Raw genomic sequence first — 23,012 nt, forward strand, 5'->3', positions numbered from 1 at the left:
AATCATCAGTGATGCCCAAGCATCTCTTTTAGCCTCATCCCCACTTCAAATCTCAGGAGAAAATCCCACCTCCCATTTAGTGCATGAAGCAAAGGCTGCCAGGCATGGCAGGACACTCTGTAATCCTAGCACTCATGAGCCTGAAGCAGGAAGATTGCCATGAGTTTAAGGCCAATCTGGGCTACACAAGTGAGTTCAAGGCCAGCTTGCAGTACATAGTGAGACCCTGTCTCAAAAAAAAAAAAAAAAAAAAAAAGCAAACAACAGAAAACTAAGAATTTACATCATTGTGTTACTACTGACTAGACTACAGATTTTGTTTTATCTTGTTTTGTATTTTCCTCATTTTCCCTCAGATAATCTTTTCTCTTCCAGATTTCCACGGAGTGTTTAGTTGTCATGTCTTCTTATTCTCTAATCTGTGACCATTTCTGGATCTTTCTTTGTCTTTTTATGACCTTGATATTTTTTAACAGTACTCACTTTGTGTCTATCTGATGTCTTCTCATTAGTAGACTTAGTTACAGCAAGAAGGCCACAGAGGGTACATTTCCTGGTTATCACATCATACCCAGGGGGACACAATGTCTGCATGACTGTATTTAGTACTGCTAAGATTTCTCCAGTTTCCAGTTACTAATTTTCCCTTTTCTAGACCTTATTCATTCAAACTGAGCTGTTTTGTCCAGTCTGCGTTCAGGAAGAGGGGAACCAGATTCTACCTCCAAAAGGAAGAGTTGCAAAGAATTCTAATCTTATGCTAAAACCACACAGTGACTAGTAAATTTGAAGATACATGTAGACCAGGCAAGTTTTTCTCTTTAGTTTCACCTCCTAATTTTAGCATTTACCAATGGACTGGGCATACCATCTGTGATTTTTTTCTAGTTCCTTCCACTGTGCATTGTAGAAGGCTTTCCTGGGCACAAAGGATCTCTCAGAGTCCTTCTTTATTCCCTTCATGCTCTGACTCCCAACTTGACCACTCTTAGCTCTGGCTACCAGTTGAATCTCCCGGGTAGCTTTCCAAATGTATGGCTACCCAGAGACTTACATTCAGAGGGACTTGATGTAATTAGTCTAGGTGGGCCCCAGGGGCTGGTATTTTTAAAAATATCCACTGAGTATTCTATTATCAACTAGAGGCTGAGGATCAATAACTGAATCTACCACTCGTACAGGTTCTCTGAGGGAATGTTTTCTTTCTCTGTCAAACCAATTAATCCTGGATCTATGTTCTCAAAGTCACTGATTCCCTGAAATTTATGCTAAGGCTTATTTGTCCCTAAATTTAATAACTGTGTCTACTTTATCTGCCTCTCCCCTTCCCCACAGTCCAGAACAGAGCATAGTAAGATGTGAGTGCTTGGTGACCATTGGTGGATTGGGAAGACAGAGGAGTCTCAGCATAATCAGAAAGAGTCTCAGCATAATCAGAAGGAGTCATCAAATGCATGGAAATGACAGGTGGCCACATTCTGTCACTGCTCGATACTCTTAGAAGCACCAGACACAGCAGTGCAAGTGTCAGGCATCATCATTGTTCTGTTGTTATGAAAGTCTTCAGCTCTCTAGGAAAAAGAGGCACTATGGCCAAGAAGTCAGCAGCACATGAACTGCAGACATCTGTACATCCTGTTGTTCTTCAGGGGAGATGTGTGGTGTGATATTTTTAAGTTGTCAGGAAACCAAGGAAGACAACCCTATGCTCTGTAACAAGAGAAAGTTACCCCAAGCTGTTCTCTTTCTGCACTGTTGCCTCTGAGGCCACCCAGAAGGCAAAGACCTGCCTATGAACACCTTTACAATGGGCCAAGCAAGGTTAAAAAAATCTTTTAACACCTTATTTTGAAGAAAATTTAACCCCTTCTTCAATGAATGTATGGGTCATATTATCTGTGATCTTGCTAAAATTGACCTATTGTTAGATCTCCAGAGTCTAAGCCAGAAGCCCTTAGAGAAAGGCAGGAGCACAAGGGAGAGATAACATAGGGAGGTGATGTTCTGGCAGCGCTTAGAATGAAGATAGAGTGGTACTATGAGAGAAGCAAGCTAAGCTACGGGGGATGCCTCTGGATCAAGTTGTGGCTGACTTGTACTGAGTTGGTTTACAAGTCAGTCATGCTGTTATGGCTTTGCTCCACTTTTTAAAACCTTTCTACTTAATCATTGGTTTTACAGCATCTTGTCTCTAATCATGATGTGTACCTGAACCTCTATATAAGTGTATAATACGAGCATGTGGTTAGCTCAATAAAATCACCCTGGGTTTGGTCAGTATGAGTTCTTATAAGTTTTCTGAATCTTCATCAGGCTGGGTTCTCCTATCTCAGAGAGTGATGTCTCTGAAAGATGGTGGTCCTTGCAGGCCATCACTGGGTTTGTGTTCTTCACCAGGCAGTGGCCCTGAAATTCACATATCAGCTAAGGAACGGGACCATGGTGAATTTGGGGCAGGGGAAGATCTTTTTTTCTGCTCTTCCTGAACAAGACTGAGATAGTCTCACCTCAAACCTTGCCCAGTGTCTATTTCCCAGTACAGCTCAATCCAAGAGTGTTCATGTTTGGGGAGTAGTCAAGTCTCCCTAAATTTCTTACTCCCTTCCTTCTGCTCAGGTAGAAGATCAGTGTGTTTTTTCTCATGATTTTTCCTAGTTCCTTGCAGTAGATCATTGGTGCACAAGCAGATATCGCCCAGGTACTCCCTGGAACCTTACTCCTGAACAAAGGGGCTGTCTTCCAGGAGTAAAGAAGCTAAGGGTCACTCTGCAATATGAACTATAGAACATAGTTCTATAGATACAACTGAAATTAGAATTCATACTTTACCCTTCAATACCTCAAGGTTCAGAGAAAGTTAAGCAAGTTTCTCAGGCCGCACAGCTGATTTGATCATTCACTTATATGTGCAATGAGATGAAATGTTAAACCAAGACCAAACCATCCTTGCCCTCCTGGAAAATAAAGTCTAATATGAGCGTCAGTAAATTTTTTTCTGTAAAATGCTAGAAAGTAAGTGTATTGTCATGTGAACCATGGAGTGGGGGCCTCAACTACTTAATTCTATGGTTATAGTGTGAAAGCAGCCATAGACAATGCATAAATGAATGGAGAGGCTGTGTTCCAAAGAAATCTAGTTTATAAAAAATGTCAGTGGGCTAGATTTGCCTTGTAGACTACATTTTTTTAAATCTCTGAGCTAATAGAAAAGAGACTTCATGAAATAATTGATTAGTTAAATAAAAGTTAGTGGAACAAAAGAGATAGACATGACTCTCAGTATATATAATAAGACTTGGGGGTCACAGAAGGTGCTCATGACCTGTGCCATTTTAAGTGAAATCTGTGGATGAGAGGTCATAACTTAGGCCAAGAGGGGTCAAGGGAAGGAAGACAGGAATGTTCCAAGGTGACAGATTAACTCATGTGGAGGTCCTGTGACCAAAAGTGCCATGTTTTATTTTTTTCACAAACTGAAATGTATTTTGGCAGGGGGCAACGTGGAAAAGGAAGAGCAGGTGGAGCCTGCTCACTCAGTGAGTTGCTTAATGCTAAGAGCTAAGGGAGACCATTGTTTTGATGGCATCATTGGACTTCTGCTACAAAGCGCTCACTCTAATTTCTAGCTAGGGGATCCCACTGTCGGGCACCATAGGAAAAGGGAAATACCACTTTGTTGTACCCAGAGCCTATCCCTGGAGCTTGAGCTGATACACAGTTTAGTACTCTTTTCTCCATGAACTCTATTTTATGTTTAGTACACCAATAAATGTTCCCTTTCCTCTACTTCCAAACGAAGATTCATATTGCATTATGTGTTTAAGGCCATGGCTCCTTCCCATTCCATTTTCTTACCTTTCTTTATTCCTTGCCCAGCCTGATCTCCCATAACTTCCAAAACTTGCAAGTTAAATTTTTCAAAGACTGTTTCTGACAAAGCAGCGGGAATTAGATTTGGTGGAGCCCTTCATAAAAAATTGAAGACATGCTATATTAACATACATTGATTTATTCATAGTGTTTCATTACAAGTAAGTGAGGATCCTGTAATACCAGGAAAGGTTAGGAGAGCAGGGGAGCGCGGTATATTATATTGACAGCTCCGTGGAAATTGAGCCGCTTTTGGATTGAATTTGGAGCACAGGGAAAGAGCTGGCTAGTAAATAAGGCATGAGTTTTACCTCCCAGTGTCTGTATATCAGTGCAGTTGCCACCAGCTCAGGAAGGAAGACTAGGACAGAATTTTGAGAAAATGCAAAAGCACACTGGTGTGCAGGGGTTAATGACCACAGATACCACTCTAAACAACTCCCCTTTTCTGACATGGTGGAATCCAGGAACTAGTGAGACACCTCCCCTCTTGCTGTCCACTCTGCAGTGATCCTGGGCTCTTTCTATTTAAGCCTTTTCCCACCTCAGGCCTCTGCTCCTGCAATTCCTGCTACCTGGGAAAAATAAGCTCCTCTCCTCTGCTCCGACTCTGCCCCCACCACCCTACAGACACTGGTTCTATTCCATCCTGAGGTAATTTCCCAAGCACTTTGTCCTAGTCTGGCACTACTCAGAAGCAGGCTCTAAGATAAAGATTTGAAGCTAAACCACGAGCCATCTGCATAGTAGATGCTCAGGCTGTGTTTGCAAAATCCTGAGTTTATCACCTCTCTGTGCTTCTCCTGATCTCACTTTGTTCTCGTTCCCATCTGGCCTCTCTCATCAAGCATATGACATCAGCTGCTACTCCACTGTGACTTAATACAGGAGAGAGGAATCTCTTTTTTCTCCAAAAACCTTTGATGCCATTGACAGAAATAGGAGTTTGCTCATTGTTAAAATGAAGTTTGTGTATTCCCTTTCTGCTTCGATTTGGTCATGCTATATCTATGGGTATTCTTGATGTAAGATAAAATATTCTGAGCTGTTTGTTTAACTGGGTTCCCTGACTCTAGTATAAAAACCACTAGAAGATCAGGGCTTAATCACTGAAGGCCTCCTAGTGGCCCACAATGCAGAGTCTGGGGTCCAGTAGTACTCAGGAAATGTTTGTAAGGGAGCGGCGGAGTGGATAAATAAGTCTTTTCTTGACTCCTGGACCATGTCTGCAGGCCAGGCCAGACAATGTGGTATAGAATAATGACCACAGGTTTGGAGTTGAGACCCATGTTTAGTCCATGCCAGCAACCAATTACTGGATAAATGTGAGAATGTATGGTTTACAGCTACAGTGACAACACAAATCTCACAGACATAATGTGAAAAAGAAGCCAGGTGTAAAAATGTGCATGCTATGGAATTCTGTTTATATAAAGTTCAAAACCACACAAAACTAGCCCATGCTCTTAGAAGTCAGGTAGAGGTGATCCTTGCTGGGATCCAGGAGGCAGATAAAATTAAAAGGTATGAGATGAAAGGCTTATGTCTGGGTTCTGTTTCTTGATTGTATAACTATCTGGTTTGCAAAAACTCATTTGCCTGTATACTACATTGTGTGCATTATACATTAATAAAATAATTCAATGGGAAGAAGTAAAAAAATACTTTGTGTATGCCACCTAGCAACTATAAAGCTTAGACATGTGTATTCCAAGTATGATCAGTGGATGCCAGCACCACACCATCAACTGTTCATTAGTTTTGTGGCAATATAACTGTAGAAATTGAGCAGGCACTTCAAAACTTCTATATCTTGACATTTTTATAACATCCTCCAGTTTCTTTTCTGCAGTGTAGACCACTTTACCTACTGACATACTCATAGGATAAGTCTGGTAGAGCAGATTTTATTATTGATCTGCAGTGGTTTGATTGGAGAATTAAAAAAAATTTAAAAAAAAATTTTTAAAAACTGTAGATGAGTTGAAAAGTGTTGATTTAATGCAAGATATTTCCAGTTGAGTTTCAATTCTGCCATCCTTAAAATGAGAATAACTATCCTGATCCTGCTCAACGATAGGGAGAATACCAACAAGATCAGGCGTTATGACATCCTCTAGTTTCTTTTCTGCAGTATAGACCACTTCACCTACTGATGCACTCATAGGATAAGTCTGGTGGGGAAGATTTTACTATCGATCTGCAGTGGTTTGTTTGGAAAATTTAAAAAAAAAAACAAACTATACAATGGAATGTAGTGCTATATGTATAGGGTAGGAACCATAATCTGAATTTTTACCAAGATCCCTAAATAATTCTTATCATGTTACTGCATTTCAATGTTGTTCTACAGCTGTGCTATCCAATTAATCAACCACTAGCCATGCAAGACTACTTGTGAAATGAGGCTGGTCCCAATAAGAGTAAAATGTATGCCAGATCCCTAAGGTGTAATATGAACTATAGAATGTCTGCTATCTCATTAAAGTTTTTATACTGATCACAGGTTGAAATGATAGTATTATGAATATCTAATAAAAAGATATGTTACTAAAAATAATTTCACTTTCCTACCCCTTTTGAATGTGACTATTAGCAAAGTTACAATGACTTATACAGCTTGCATCCTATTTGTGTTGCACAGGGCTGCCCTGGCATGTCAGCAGTGGATCTGCAGATGTTGGGCTGATCCTGGCAGGTGGACAGTAGCAGGTGACACTGAAGGACTCGCTGACCTACCTATCTCACATGTCCTCTCCGATGAGCTCCATTCAGCCCTCTGAGTGGGGCACTTACGTGTTTGTTTGTTGCTTTGTCCTGTAGATCAACTACAAAGCTGTTGGCTCCCTGGACCCAAGTGCTGATCTTTCTAGCCAGAGGGGGAAAGTGTTCAAGCTCCGGAATGAAACTCACCATCTCTTTGTGGGTCTGTACCCGGGGACCACCTATTCCTTCACTATCAAGGCCAGCACAGCCAAGGGTTTTGGGCCCCCAGTCACCACTCGGATTGCAACCAAAATTTCAGGTATCTCTTTCTTTGTCTTTTTTTATTGTTAGTTTTAATTTTTATTTGTACGTGTTTGTATTTCATAGCAAGTACGTTCCTTGTTGGGAGTTGATGTATGTATGTACCCTGAAAGGGAAAAGGAGGAAAGGCTGTCCTCCCCTAGCCGTGGCCAGTTTTTCTGACAGAGAAAAGAGGCAGAGCCAATTGTCTCTGTGTGGTATTGGAACAATTAGAATAATGCAGTCCCTTGTGGGTTACTATTGCAACCTCGTGAAGAAACCGATCGAAGAACTTCCGAAAGTGTGAAAAATACATTAATTAGGTGACAATTCACCAAATAACTTGCTATGAGACAGCATTAAATAGTGTGCATATATCTATATTCATCTGTCTACATCTATATAATGAGTAAGAGCATAAAAATTGGTTTGTAATTGTATTTTCAGAAATATTCTTCTTGCCAGTGCAAGATACAGCACAGAGTCTCATGAAATTTTTTGATGAATGAATGAATGCAGCGACCAAGCCACAGTGATCAAAGATTGCAGTCGTCATTACTAGTAGGGTTCCCTTCTTCACAACTGAGACAGCATCAGCATAGAATTATCCCAGAATACTTTATTGCACCTTTCATTTTTGGAATATCTATGCAATTCTGGTCTATGTAGGACATGTTTTCTGGGTGGTTTTGTAAATCCATGATTTTTTTTTATAGTTTAATGTTTCCACTTACTCTTTCTTATCCCATAAGCATTTCCCATGTGGCTACATCACCTTCCTTATGAGGTTCTGTCAAGTGGATGGACGAAATTTAATTAAACATTTCCCTGTGGTTGGATATATTTGTGCTTCCATGTTTTTCATAAAATAACACTTCAATAAACATCTTACAAAATAAAAGTTTAATTCACTGGTTTGGATTGTAACTTTTGGATTAAATTCAGAAATTGAAAAGCTGAATTAAAAAGGATGTGGGTTTTAATATAAATAGCTAAATTGCCCTTTCAAAGGATTAGATTTAGTCATGCTCCTGTGGTGGGTCTCATGGATAAAAAAAAAAGTAGGGGGAAATAATTTATTATTGCTTTATTTATATTTCAATGTGTTTAGCAAGATTTACTGTGCTTTCACATCTTTATTAAGACCTTCCATTTCTTACATGTATCTTTATTCCCTGTGGGATTTTGAGTACATGTGGGTTCCTGGCCACATCACTGTCAGCCTTCTCCAGACTACTGTACCTTACAAGTTGGAAGTCAGAGCCTTCTTTGCTGCAAGCCTCTATTGTCCTGCATTAGCACCCATTCCTTTATAGTCATCTGGAATAACTTTTAAGTATTTTAGGTGACAAGCAAGGTTGGGGACTGGTGCTGAGCTCACCTCCAATCTTTGTTCCCTGCCTAGCTCCTTCGATGCCTGAATATGACACAGACGCCCCACTGAATGAAACAGACACAACCATCACAGTGATGCTGAAACCTGCCCAGTCCCGGGGAGCCCCTGTCAGGTGAGGAGTTTATGGTTTTCTTTCTTTGTACCACACACACCTCCAGGGGAATCATGTGGCTGGCGATATGCATGAGCACAATGGGACCAGGAGCAAAACTTTCTGGAAGGGACAGGGTCAGCAGTCCCACATTCAATTCACAGTAGGTATCTAAGCCAGGATCCATCCATCCTACAATGGAGTATTCAGAAGAAGCATGCTGATAGGAACCTGACATGGGCAAGGAGAGAACTTTCTCAAACACAACTCTATTACATTGTCAGAAACCTGGACCGAGTCCTCTGAAAAAATTACCTTTCTCCCAGTAACAGACTAACAGATTGATTGAGTTCTCATAAGAACCTGTTGAGATATTATGAATGGGAAGAGATAGGTATGGGAAGGATCGTGTCCAGCCTAGGGCTGTGTAGTGTGAGAATCCCACTGGGGTCTTGCTGGCAAGATCACCCACTGATTTTAACAAGATACTAGGTCAGAAGCATACGGTTCCAAGAGGCAGCAAAAGCATCACAGTAGCTAAGGTGATCAGTGTATGTCCACAGGCATCAGGAGAGTGAGTGTCTCTCCTAAATGAGCAACACTTTGCACAAGGCAGCAATGTTAACTGCTGGTTTTACTCAGAGCTCCAGGAAACAAGACCTCAGGTCATAAAAATGAGGCAGAATGTGGAATGAAATAGCTTTCCTCACCCTACTCTTGGTACATAAGATAATCAATACACACTTGCTGAACTAAGGTGTAGCACAGGGCTTGAAAATTGTTCATTCAACACAAATATTATCAAGTATCCTCTCTATTTTGGTCACTGTTTAATTACTTGGTAGAGAGTCATGAACTAGCCATAAATAAATTATATTCTAAAGGAAGCTGAATTCTAAATAGGCAGAAAGAAGTGAGAAAACCTAACTGCAGTATAGTACATTCTTATAGAGATATGCATGGTTGCTATGGGAGGTTAGAGGAGAAGATTCTCAAGAGGGGAGAACTGAGCTGCATTTTCAGTTGTAAGGTTTCACCCAAGTTGCAGGGGCCCATGATAGGCAGAGGTATAAAGGAGAGAATCATGCGTAGTTAAGTTCACCTGAACACAGAGGTCAAGCAGGAGTGCTGGGGTAAGGACAGAACTATGTTTGAGAAGCTCCAGCTCATTTGAGGACCGTGGAGAGCCCTGAAAAGCTACTTCTGGTGGCATCACTATTTGTGTATCTGAATTCCAGTACATCAGCCTAAAAGGAAGTTCTGAGAGGGCTCTAAACTCCTTTTCCCACTCTGTACCTACCTGGAAATTATAAGCAGTGGAGCAGATAGACTTAAGTCACCAAAATTGTGGAAGTCCTGGAAGTCTGGAAACTTTGGATCATAATCCTTCCAACTGAAGTGAACTTTGCAGGTGTGATTAAAGTTACCATAGAGCTTTGCTCTTATATTTTGCACAGTAACTGTTCTAGGAGTGTCCTGCCTGTGATAAGCAAAATTGAATGGTAGCTCTAGAGTCAAATCAGGTTATTAATCCTCTGCTTTTCTTCTGGTATAGCATTGTCATTTAATTTTCTCTACACAATGGGAGCTATTATCTTCATTTTCGGATGAAGAGACTGAGGTTCAGAGATGTCCAAAACACACAGACACTAAGTAGGAACTAGGAAAGCTGAGTTTGAATGTAGCACCTCTGGGTGTCCTGTCACCATTCCACTGTGGCCAACAAAGCTTTACTCCATTTAACAGTTTTCTTTTATATAGCAACATCAATCACTATTGCAAAATCTGACTTTCCCAGAGGACAAATGTATGGCCAGAGAGGGAAGCTGCCCAGAGCACAGCCCAGATCTGACCCCAAGTCAGATGTTTCTACTGTAGATTTGGTTACCCAAGATTATAAATCTATCAGCAAGGGATTTAGTCTGACTGGCATTCTACTGTGTGGTCTCCTAGTGAACATAAATTTAGTCCAGTTCCCTCAAAGTCTTCTGGCTGTGTGGGGCCATGAAAAGAATGTGTTTGATGACAATGAACCTAGATTAAATCCTGTTCTTTCTCTGCAAACTTGACATCAGACAAGATGCTTAATCCATCTCTATCTCTATCTCTATCCCCTTCCTCTTTTCTCCCTCTTCCTTTCCCTTTTTCCCTCTATTTCTCTGTTCTCCTTATCTATAAAACATTGGAAGTATTTCTTAGCCTGAATGAATAAGGTAGCACCCAGGGCCAAGTAGTCCAGACACCCAGGCCTGCCTGATTCCAGAGACCAAAGGCTAAGATCTCTACCCCTCTCCCAAGTAAAGGGGCTCTCTGAACACCCCAAACAAAAATGCACGGGCGATTTTTCTAGTCCCCACTAACAGAAACTCTTGCATTTCCCCTCTGAGTCCACATTTTCTTGCTTTGTATGTCTGTTTAACAACAAATTCATGCATCCTTAGACTACAGTGAATTATAAGGAGAGAGAAGGGGATGGAAAGGACCCAGCAGCAAGAGGAACTGAGAATGGCAGTGAGCAAAGGAACAGGGCAGCTCCACCGAGCAGATATGCATAGTCAAAGATCAAGGGGTCTTCATGTTATAGATCCTTACAGCCAGAGGTGCTTATTCCTTGATCCTGGTTTACAAGATGAAAATGCGTGTTTAACTTAAAATAGCCAACTACTTTCATTTAATGTGCAAACGTCTGCTGTGTGTATTTCATTGTATATAACCCTGTCTGTGTCTTCACAGTATTTTGGTAAAGGGCCTTTCTTCTGTAGATGTAAAAATTGAGATAAACTGAAGTTAAGTGTGTTGACCCAGGCCATGACACAAGTAAGTTACAGGCTAAATGTAAGCCCAGTTCTGACTCTAACCTTATACTCATTACTATAGCATGCCTCCTCCCTAGTAGAAAAGTATGCATGACATATTTTGGTGACATTTTCATCCAAAAAATTAAAATAAAGGAAATGTCACTGCTCAGAGGGGAAATGGTTAGTGTCTGGAAATGTCTGGCTGCTTTTCATCCCAAGGTCTGGATCATGGAGGGTGGGTGTACGCTCTATTTCAGGAATTATTTTTCAGACATTGCTTGAGCATTTTCCAGGAAGGAGAAGACACTAACCAGTGCCACTCAGCAAACCTTTCAGGACAACTGCAGTGACAGAGTGGCAATAACATGGTTGATTTAAGGTTCTTTGCCAGGTTTCACCTTGAACTTTGGGCATATGGGAGGAGGCAGTTGACATGAAGTTGTTCAGTGAATATTTATTGAGTATTCACTATGGATCAGGAAGTGAGCTAGGCTCTGGGGATAAGGAGGAAGCAAGGTGGACATAACACTGCCTTCTTGAGACTTAATACCTGCTGTGTGCCTGTCAATGGGGAGGGAGGTAGGGCAATAAGCAAATAAACAGACAAAATAATGAAATCAGCCAAACAAATAAGTTGACACAAGGCAGCAGGGACAATGACTATGCTCACTGAATGGAGCACTAGAGCAGATGAAGAGATAAGCATCACCAAGAAAAGTGGACAGTGGGGGGTCCTGCAGGTTGAAAGATGGCAGCAGGTCAGACCAATAAAATGCCACCCATGACCCAGGACTCTAAGAGCTTGCTAGACGGTCCAGGATGCCTTGAGTCATTTTTTACCATAGCAAGAGGAAGGAGTTGTAACATTGTGGTCACATCCATACTTCAAAATAACTGGAAAAAATTTGGAAGTTACAGAAAAATGATAATATTTGAGGAGACCTAAATACTAGTTACCCTGATTTGATCACTTTATACATGTATCAAATTATCTTATCAAACTCCATAAATAAGTACAAATATTACATGTCAATTTAAAAAATAGTATTTTTACCAGGCCTGGTGGCACACACCTGTAATACCAGCACTTAAGAGGCTGAGGCAGGAGGATCGCCAAGAGTTCAAGGTCAGCTTGGGCTATGTAGTGAGTTCAAGGCCAGTCAGGACTACACAGTGAGACCCTGTCTCAAATAAATAAACAAACAAACAAACAAACAAATAAATAAGAAAAGATAGTTTTACAAATACTTTACAGTTGCTATTTTCTTCTGTTGTATCATCTAACCTTCCCCTGCTTTGCGAGTAACCTGGGAAACGCCAGTTCCATTTCATAGAGAAAAACTGTACTATAAGGTATTAAATGATTGGCCCAAGGTCACGGAGTTCATTACAAATAAAGCCAGTGGTCAGACATAGACAGAGTTTCCTGGTTCTGAAGTTCGAATCTCCCAGGCCTGACAAGTCAAGTGATGCCTGGGTGACCCTTTCATAGGGATGCCACAAGTTCAACTTCTGCATGAGGGGCAGGTAAGATGACTTAGAAGTCCTCCAACTCGGGTTGGGGACACCCAACCTGTAACTTGTGAATTCTGGTGATGTCTCTCTGCATAAAGCTGCAGACTCCCACCTGAGCTTGGCCTCCAGCCCCTCTCAGGTAGGCACTTCTACCTGGGGCCCAGGATGCTCAGACCTTGACAGAGCCAACTATGGGCCCCTCTTGACTCCTTGCTGCTCCTTGGAAATCTCAGGGGTCTGACTCATGAGAGTCACATAAGCAAGGAGCTGAGGAGAGCAGCAGGAAGGGTCCCTGGACTCTCGTCCCTCCAGCCAAACCTCATCAGCAGCCTGGCCTATTTTTCTAATATTCCACAATGGAGATTTATTGCTTTTGCATTGCTTTCCCCAGGCCTTCAAAGATTTATTGGTTTTTAAGTGACAGAATCCCAGAATTGCTTAAAAGATCAATCAAATAGTGACTAGAATCTAATATTCAGCTCTGACTTGAGCATGCTGAACCTTCTTCCCCCACGCCCCACCTGTCACGCTGATGTATCTGCAGTAACCTTCATAAGAAAGTAACTTGGCCATGAATTAATCATCCATAATGCAGTGCCTGGAGTGTGGTGGGGGCAGAGCCCAGATTTTAGCAGACCCTCCTGTTCCAGCAGGCTTCCTTGGAGGTGCGCTGTGCTCAGCTTATCTCTCCTCCCACCCATCCGGTCAGTCACACAGACTGTCCACTCAGTTTAGGGGAAACAGGCCTGAGCTGAGTTCCTTCTCCTCCATAGTCCCTCCCTAGAACCGCTCCCTGCCCTACCAGGATGTCCTGTCTGCCCATGAGCCTCTCTTCATTTAGCCCACCCACTACTGCACTGCTGGAGGAGTGGTCTTTTGGAAGTATAAATTGGATCAAGTTAACTTCCCTGCTTGAAATTCTTAAATGGGTCACTGGTTTTCTATTGCATTAAATTCAAGCTTCTTAGCGTGGAATTCAAGGCATGTCAGCCTCTGGCCTTAACCACATTTCTGGTTTCATTTAAATTCACTCTGACCCTTTCCCAGGCTTTATCCAAAACTGACCTGTGTAATTCCTTCAAGGTTTGTTCCTGAGATTTTAATTGTGTTACACATTTGTTTAAATGTTTTCTTTGTTATTTTTGTTTGTTTGTTTGTTTAACATGCCCTTCACTAGGCTGTGAACTATAACAAATCTAGAGGCTTAGCACTACAGGTGCTTCTTGACTTACTACAGTGTCTTCCTTACTTTTCTCATTGCTGAGACAAAATATCCAACACTTAAATTTAAAGGAGGAAAGGTTTATTGTAGCTTGCAGTTTGTAGAAGTTTCAGCCCACAGTTGGCTGGCTCTAAGGCAGGACAGTGTGGCAGAGGGACATTGCAGAGGAAGAGCAGTTCATGGCAGGCAGAAGGCAACAGAGCAGCAAGGTAATAAAGCAGAAAGTGACAAGCCGTGACTGCAGCAGCCTTCTTTCTGTCTCTGATAGTCTATCCAGGCTACATGCCCTTAGGGAGGGTAGCACTCACACCCAGGGTGGGCCTTCCCATTGTCCACACCCAAAACTATGCCAAACCAATCAGTGCACTAACTTAGTAATCACACATCCTTGATCCCAGCATCACACACGATAGATCCACCCACCTCTGAAAAGCCCTACCTGTAACCACGCGGAGCTTTAGGGGTCATCTAGACACAAGCCATAACAGAAAGTGTCTAGCTTTCAGTAGGTACTCAAAACAAACAAAACCAAACTATTTCTAAGATAACAATGTGCAAAATATTTATTAGTGTTAATTTTCTACTTTTAAAAAATATTTTGTATCATTTCTATTCTTTTATCTGTTTTGATTTTCTAAAATTAAAAAAAAAATTGTTTACTAAAGCATGTGGCTAGTAAATTCAGCATGTCTATTTTACCAACCTGGTAAATACCAGGCTCTAGGACTAAAGAGAAGCGCATTACAGACTCTGTCTTCTGCTTCTTCTTAGCTTCTAATCTAGAAGTATCTGATAAAACTTTGTAGAATACTAAACATATTTTTATTTGTATGCTTTCCAACATGGTTTCTACTAACCACATATGGATACTGAGCACTTGATATATGGCTAATACCACTTAGCAATTGATGTCTATTTTAATTATTTTAAATTTCAAGTGCTACACTCAGCTAAGTAATAAAACCATTTTTGTTTTTATTGTTTTAATTTGACTAACCTATATTAATTTATGCATTCCAAGGAATTAGTGTGGTATTGCACATATTGTAGGTGCTGATCAAGTCCAACCTCATCTCTCCACTACCCCACCCCTACCTCCAGACCCTTCCCAGCATCTAGTAATTACTATTTTATGCACAGCTTGACTTTTTCAGCTTTCACATATAAGAGAGAACATATGGTACTTGTCTTTAAATGTCTGGATTATTTTACTTAACATAATGTCCCCCAGTTCCACTCATTTTGCTGAAAATGACAGAATTTTATTCCTTTTTATGGCTGAATAATTCTCCTTTGTGTATACATACACATTTTTCTTTGTCCATTCATCTGTTGATGGGTACCTAGCTAATTCTGAATCTTCGCCATGGTGAATAGCACAGCAATAAACAAGGGTATGAAGGTGTTTCTTTGGCATGTTGATTTCATCTCTGTGGATACATACCCAGGAGTGTGATAGCTGGCTCACACAGTTTGTCTGGTTTTAGCTCTTAGTCTCCATAGTATTTTTTATACTGCCTGTCCAATTTACATACCTACCAAGAGTATATGAGAATTCCTTTCTCTACATTCTCGCTGTCATTATTTTGCTTCTGTGTTTTTAAACACCCATTCCAAGGTGATATGACGGCTCGTTATAATTGTTTTTAGTGATTTTTATTAGTATATTTTTGTAATGCATAGTGATGTCATTTAGCTTGGGCGTTGGATACACACACATTTGTGTCTTGCTCATTTTTACTCCCCCTTCCCGTCCTCTTCATTGATTTCTAGTTTCACTGCACCATGATCTGATAATATGCGTGAGATTGTTTTCATTATTTTGTATTTATTTCAGCATGCTTTTACGGCCAAGCATAGTCTATTTTGGAGAAAATTCTGTGTGCTGCTGAGAAAAAAGATGTATGCTGTTGCTGTTGAGTGGAACATTCTGGAGATAGCTATTAAGTCCATTTATTTGAAGATGTGGTTCAATTCTTTTTCTAAAAAAAGCAAAACAGAAAAAAGGATAGAAATGATACTGAATTTCAAAAGAAAGTAGGAAATTAACACTAATTAACATACTGCATATTGTTATCTTAGAAATAGTTGTCAGGTTGCAAGACTTAGACATGAAAAAATGATCAAACATTGAAAGCACAAACTATTCTTTTGAATGAACTAACCAAGTAGTAGTACAGCTATCTATCTTATACATACATCCATGTATATATATATATATATATATATATATATATATATATATACACCTATATACATATAATCTTTTCCCTTCTTCCTTCTCTTCTTTCCATAGCTGTTTTTTCCTCTTAAGGACTTTCTTTCCGTTTCATTATCACAATATCTATTGTACATTTTGGATGTTTCAGTTTTTTTTTTACACTAGGGAGACAATACAATATTTATATGATCTCAAGTTGCCTCCATTTACCTATAAAAGCCTCAAGATTATCGTTCTTTATAGCTGAATAATATTCCATTGTGTAAAAACACCACATCATTTTTATCCATTCTGTGGTCGATGGGCATTTTAGCTGTTTCTAAGATTTAGCTATTACAAGTTGTGCTGCCATAAACATGGGTATAGACATATCACTGTAGCATAACATAACAGAAGCTAGCATATATATATATATATATATATATATATATATACACATATATATGTATATATGTGTGGGGGGGTGTAACTATCTTATACAAATGTATATTTTCCCTTTACTCATTCTTCCTTTATCCCATCACAGTTTATCCCTTCCCTTGAACAGTTTTTTCCCAAGTCACTGTATCTGTTGTACAATTTTTATTTTAAACAGAAGAAACAAAAAACAAAAAAGTCAAGATGGAAACAAATTTCAAAAACAACACAAGCAAAGTGACAGCAACAACAATAAAAGACAATAGCTATATAGGTTTTCAAAACCACATGATAGTAATTTACCAATGGTTGTTATACTATATATTGTTTCTTTAAAATAGTTGCTCAGATTACCAAATACAGGAATAAAACAAAACAGTAAAATGAACCAAAACACTGGTTTCAAAATGATTTCAAACAATTTCAAAAATAAAGCAAAAGGAAGTCCCCCACAGTTGCCACAATGCACACTGCCATCCTCCACATAGATGCCCAGACCACCAGCCCTAGGCCTGCAAAGTCGATTAAACGACTGAAGGGTCAAGCCATTCCTTTCACCTCAGTTGCTATCTTACCCTGCGTCCTCTGGATCAGCCAGTTGCTTACAACCAGAGTGGGGTGTGGGTGGAGCATGTTCTTCTGGTTTCCCAGCTGACACACCAGCTGGTTCTTGGAAGGGTGTGCTTTGTCCTCTTGCTAAGAAGCCTCCTCCGGATCCCCATGGCAGCACCTGGTTCACAGAAGGGTGTGCTTTGTGCTCTTGCTGAGCAGTCCCCTCCCAGTCCCCATGGAAAAGCCCAGTTCATGAAAGGGTGTGCTTTGTTCTCTGGTTCAATTCTGTTATTGCTTTGTTGATTCTTTTTGTCTCGTTGGACTGTCTATTAATTTGGACCCAGTATCCACTTATGATGGCAGCATATTTCTCCACTATGATCACACTGATGCTTATATGACCTTTTATGTCTAGTCATATTTGCCTTGTAAAGGTAGACATGCAAGTATTTCATGCAAATATATTTGTAATTATTATCTCTTCCTGTTGAAATGTTTCCTTTACCAATATGTAGTAACCCTTTTTGTCTCTTATGATCAATTTTGGCTATAAAATGATTGTGTTGGAAAATAGGGTAGCTACACCTATTAATATTGAGCCTCTTGTTAAAGAGAAGAAACATCATTTCTATCCTTTGCATGGAACATCATTTTCTATCCTTGTATGTTTAATCTATAAACTTCTTTATGGATTAGGTGTATTTCTTATATACAACATAGAGTTGGGTTTTATTTTTTGATTCAATCTGCCAATCTGTGTCTTTTGAATGGAGAATGAAAACCATTTACCCTGAGAAATATTATGAAAAGAATTGACTGGTTCCTGTCATTGCATTATATTTTGTTGCTGATTCCTTTATTTTTCCTTTTTGCTTAACTTCTCACCCTGCATTCATTCCATTTGAATTGTTGGTAGTGTTAACCTCATTTTCTTTGTCTAGACTATTCTCAAGTAATTGTTATAGTGCTAGTCTTATGGTTATAAATTTTGGGGGGTTTTATTGGTTTGTTTGCTTGACAGGGTCTATATATGCAGTGCATGCTGTCCTCAAAGTCACTTTTGTAATCCAGACTGACTTGGGACCTTATGGTGATCCTCCTGCCTCAGCCTCCCAAGTGCTATAACGACAGGCATGTGCCACCACACCCAGCAGTCATACATTTCTTAAAATGCTCTTTGGTTTGGAAAGACCTTATTTTTTCATCAAGTTTGAAAGGTTGTTTTGCACAATATATCAATCTGGATTGAAAGTTGTTTTCTTTTAAGTCATGAAAAATCTTTATTTCAAGCTTTCCTGGCCTCTAAGGTTTGTTGTGTTTAGAAATCTGTTGTGATGCTAGTAGGTTTATCTTTCTAAATTAATTATTGCTTTTTCTTAGCAGCTTTTAAAATTCTGTTTTGTGTTGCACTTCTGGAAATTTATCTATGATGTATCATGGAGAAGTTCTTTTCCCAGTTGTGGCTATTTGGGATTCTATATGCCTTGTTAACCTAAATGGTGAATTCTTTTCTTATAAGTGGAGATTTTTCTACTATTATTTCTGTTTCTTTTGTCCTGTCTTCTAATTTTTCTTTAACTCCTACTATTCTTAGGTTAGTTTTCTTTGAATCATCTAACAGTTTTTGGACCCAGTTTCCCTGACCTTTTGTTGTTAACGTGTCTCTGAGTATATGGTCTCTTGCATTCACTCTTATCTTCTAGTTCAGGTAGTCTCTCCTTTCAGTGGTCATCTATATTGCTCATACTTTCAACATATTTTTTTTATCATGGACTTCTTTTTGTTACCTTTTTATAAAGTCTAATTCTTTACTAAACTGGGCATTCATGTCTTATATTGTATTGGCAAGTTTTCCCAGCCTTTTGTCTATACATTAAACTCACTGATCATTTTATCAATTAAGTTCATTATTTGTTTAATTACATCATCTGTAATCTTGGTGAATGTCTTATTAATCTGTTTCTAGTTTCTTTTTTCCTTCATGCACTTTAGCCAATTTGTGTTTTAGCTGCCCCACCAGCAGCCTCCCCATGACTACAGGATCAGTTTTGGGGAATCAAAAAACTTTGGATGTACTTTTTGCCTTATTTCCTTTTCTCTCTTTCTGTGTGTGTGTGTGTGTGTGTGTGTGTGTGTGTGTGTGTGTGTGTGCACATTAAAGGTTGAGGCTCAGAGTAGAAATATTTTGCTGCTAGTATGGAGAGCTCTATCTGCTTTCCAGTGATGTGATCTTGAGGTTTGGTTGCATTTTGGTATTTATGTTCCTACTCAGTTTAAAAGGATCAGCTCCAGTTGCTCTGTTGCATGAAGAGAATCCCTTCTAATTATTATCAGCATCAACATACTCAACCGTAAGTCACTGATGCATATTAAAAGCTGGCTTCAAATTTTTCATGACCCATAAAGACTACACTATGCTACTTCTGGTAGGTAAGCTGGGATGGGGTGAAGGAAAGAAAAAGGAAAAGAGAAGAAGGAATAAAGCAAAAATGAGATGAAAAAACAGAGGAGGGAATGTCAAATTCTGCTGATTTTATTTTTACAACTGGAGTGGGGTGCTGATGGAAAGGAGGAGGTTTGAGAGAGTGTTATGGTTGTGGCCCCCTAAAGCCTCATGTGGTCACAGAGCTTTTTCAGAGGTGGCTGAATCTAGAATGTGTAATGCTGGGATTAAGGGTATGTGATAAGTAAATCAGTCCACTGATTGGTTTATCTTAGTCCTGCATACAATATGCAGGGGGACAGAGCCTTATCTGTCTTGCTTGCTTGCTTGCTTTTGCTGTCTTCTGATGCCATAGAGTGTTGCCCCTCTGCTATATGCCACCCTGTCTTGAAGTCAGCCGATTATAGACTGAAACCTCTGCAAACTGAGAAAAATAAACCTTTCCTCTCATAACTTTGAGTGTCAGTTTTTTGTGGCAGCAGTGAGAAAAGACAGAGTATTTGTGGGAACAGGAAAAGGAATACAGAAGAAGGGAAGTGTTACTGGAGCTTTAGGAAATCTGTGAGAAGCTCAGAACTTGTTAATATGCTGATAGCTTTCTTGTGTTCGAATTGCCTATACACAGTTTTGGTGATAGTTACCTAAACTTGATGGAAGGTATTGTTTATATTGAAACATTGGTTAATTTCTATTTTCCTTTGGCACATATACAAATACCTCCCATTTGTGTCCTAGATACAAGGAGGAAAGAAAAACAGGAAAGTAAAGAAAAGAAAGAAAAGAAACAGCAGCAATTTAAAAATGCAGCTAGAAACTATTAAAGTATTTTCACAGTCTGATTTGCATTACATTCTGAACTCAAACAGTGAGTTTTTCTCTTGTGTTCAAAATGGGGAAGTTTTGACTTACTGGGGCATCTAGATGGATTTCTGCGGGTTGGTCATTCCTATACTGTCACTACAAGATACACAAGATGTGTTTAGAGAACCACAAGATACTTCTTAAAATATTTTTATTTTATTAGTACGTATTTGTAATACGTGATGTTTACATTCAGCTTGGGGAGTAGGTGAGTGTTCATAACACATCTTGTTTCCTTTTTGATCTTCTACCCCTTCTCACTTACCTCCTTCTGTTTCTAAATTCCTTGTCCCCAATTTCTTTTGTCTCCTCACCTTTCTCAGCCTCTGAACCAGGGCCTTTCCTATGATATGTTCAGTTGTCTACAAATGACTGAGAAGAAGGGAATTGTGATAGGCCACTGAACCCACCCTCTCACTGTAAGCCAGGGGTCTCCTGCTAGATTTCTATTTGGCTTCTGGGTGTATGATTAGCTGGATGTTTTGCATTTGTCTTTTGTATTCTTCCTTCCTTCCTTCCTTCCTTCCTTCCTTCCTTCCTTCCTTCCTTCCTTCCTTCCTTCCTTTTTTTCTTTGGTACAGAGGATCGAACTCACAACCTCATCTTTGCCAGGCAGGTGCTTGTGCGGCTGAGCTAAATCCCCAGCCTGCCTTTGCCTTTTGATTGGACACCTTCAGTTAAATAGAAGGAAGAAGGGTACAGTGTGGTTGGCTCAGTACTCAGTCTTTTGCAGATTTCCCCAAAGGCCTTCCTGCTCTCTACTCCTTTCCCTGCATGACAAACCTGAAATGGTTTCTGTGCTCCCTTTCTACAGGTTTCTTGTTAAGCACACTGTAGCTCACCCTCTGTCTGGCCAAGGCCCTGCTCTCCTCTCTTTGCATATGGCTTTTACCTCTCCACTCATTGCAAAGCATCCCTCTCCAGCCTGTGAACTTAGTGGTGCTTTAGGGGTCAGCAGCCCCTGTCTGCGGGGGACGGGGGAGGTGTGGTCCCATGTAGGGAATGGGGATGGGAATTAGTGAGAAGGCTATCCTGTGGGCACAATGCTCCTGATCTTTGATGGAAGAATGGGCAAGTGCTTACTTGGGAGCCACTGAAATTACTTTTTCCCCAGTCTCCTCATGCTCAGTCACTGCCTACTCTTGGAACACCTTGAGCGGAGGCTTTTCCAGTGCTCAAATCTGGGTCACTAAGCTGGATCCTAGGCTTGTTTTCAGCTTTCCCAAGGGCTCACAGGTGCTTTCAGCTCTCTAGCTTTCAGTTTCTCTGGTGCCTTAATTTGCAAACATCTCCTTCACTGGCTGCCTTTACCCGGTGCAGAGGGTGAGAAGGTCAGGAGCTTATTCCAGCAGCCTGGCTGCCCCTAAGATTCTGCCTCTGTCTCTTGTAGATCCTCTCGCAAGATGATCAGGCATTGCTCAGCTTCCCTTCTGGAAGCTCAAGGGTTTCTCCTCCAGTTGCCTTCCTGTGTCTCACTTTCTTGACTTTCTCTGAGAACTTTCTACTGCAAATTTTCAGAGCTTCCCTCATGTATCTATGTTTCTAGTTGGCCATGATGGAAAAAAATAGCCTCATTGTAATTTTGATTTGTGTTTTCCTAATGGCTAAAAGTATCAAGCAACTTTTCATGTTTTTGTTGCCTGGAAATTTCTATTTCTTCTTATGAGAAAGGTAGTGACTCCTGTTTTGAATGGTGCAGGTATGTAAAGAAAAACAATTGGAAAATTAGATAGAAGAGGAAAAGTGCAGAGGAGCCAGTGGACTTGGTCAGAAGTTTCCGTGAGAGTTCAGTGCTGAGCCTGGTGTGCTTGGAAGCTAGAGCGGGAGGCCTTCTTGGATGCAGTGCTGCCTAAGCTGAGTCCTGTGGAAATTTGGGGACTTTGGGAAGGAGAGAAGAAGATGGGGGAACTGTACATGCAAGAGCCCAGGCAGAGGAGGTGCATGGTGTGTTTAGAGAACCACAAGCAGCCGAGTGGCCAGAGGTAGAGAAATGAATACAGAACACAGTGTAAGCAGGGCTAAATCAAGGACTTCTTCACTCTGGGATTGGGCTTTGTCCTAAAATACATGGAACATTCAGCTGGTACATGCCCAGTATTTTGTCCGTGGGTAATCAATTTTCTTACAACATGCTTTCCGCTGAAGTTTCATTTCTCTCCTCTCCAACATCTGATTCAAATATGCCACGTGCAGGGTTGACTCCATCCTGGCTGCAGGATAGATCACTTTCTGCTGTCTTGACCTTCTCTCGGTCAGCAACTTGGATGTTCAGCATCCACTTGACTGTTGCATCCTCAGAGTATAGGACTGGATCCCCAAGGGAGGCTGGGACTTTATGCTTTTTCTGCCACAGCCAATTTCCAGTTGGGCTACAGTGGCTCAAAAGTGGCTCCTGGAATCAGATTCAAACTTAATCCAGCAGCCCCACATTGTGGTCTCTGACCAGATATTTGATGTCTTAAAACTCAAACTGCTTACTGGTAAATAGGAATATCCACATCGCAGATTGTTTTGAAGGTCTAATAGCCTGAAGTGTGTAAAGTGTGGTAGGTAGTAATTTAATGTGTTACTTGGGTTACTATTGAGGCCAGAAATGACTCCAGCTCTTCTTGGCTATGGG

The 23,012-nt window shown here is 40.4% G+C and overlaps 1 protein-coding gene across 14 annotated transcripts in view; it reads left to right on the plus strand.

Annotated features, from left to right (window-relative positions):
- The window catches only part of Ptprt (protein tyrosine phosphatase receptor type T), a 1,059,888-nt gene that overhangs the window by 767,224 nt on the left and 269,652 nt on the right, over positions 1 to 23,012 (plus strand). For all 14 annotated transcript variants that reach the window (XM_063248334.1, XM_063248323.1, XM_063248321.1 and 11 more), the window contains 2 exons: positions 6,694 to 6,895; positions 8,282 to 8,384. In XM_063248334.1, coding sequence (XP_063104404.1) covers positions 6,694 to 6,895; positions 8,282 to 8,384 — 305 coding nt within the window. The remainder of the gene's footprint in view (positions 1 to 6,693; positions 6,896 to 8,281; positions 8,385 to 23,012) is intronic.

This window comes from Cavia porcellus, unplaced genomic scaffold, assembly GCF_034190915.1.
Source record: "Cavia porcellus strain 051 isolate PalLab524CR breed Dunkin Hartley unplaced genomic scaffold, mCavPor4.1 scaffold_5, whole genome shotgun sequence".
NCBI lineage: Eukaryota > Metazoa > Chordata > Mammalia > Rodentia > Caviidae > Cavia > Cavia porcellus.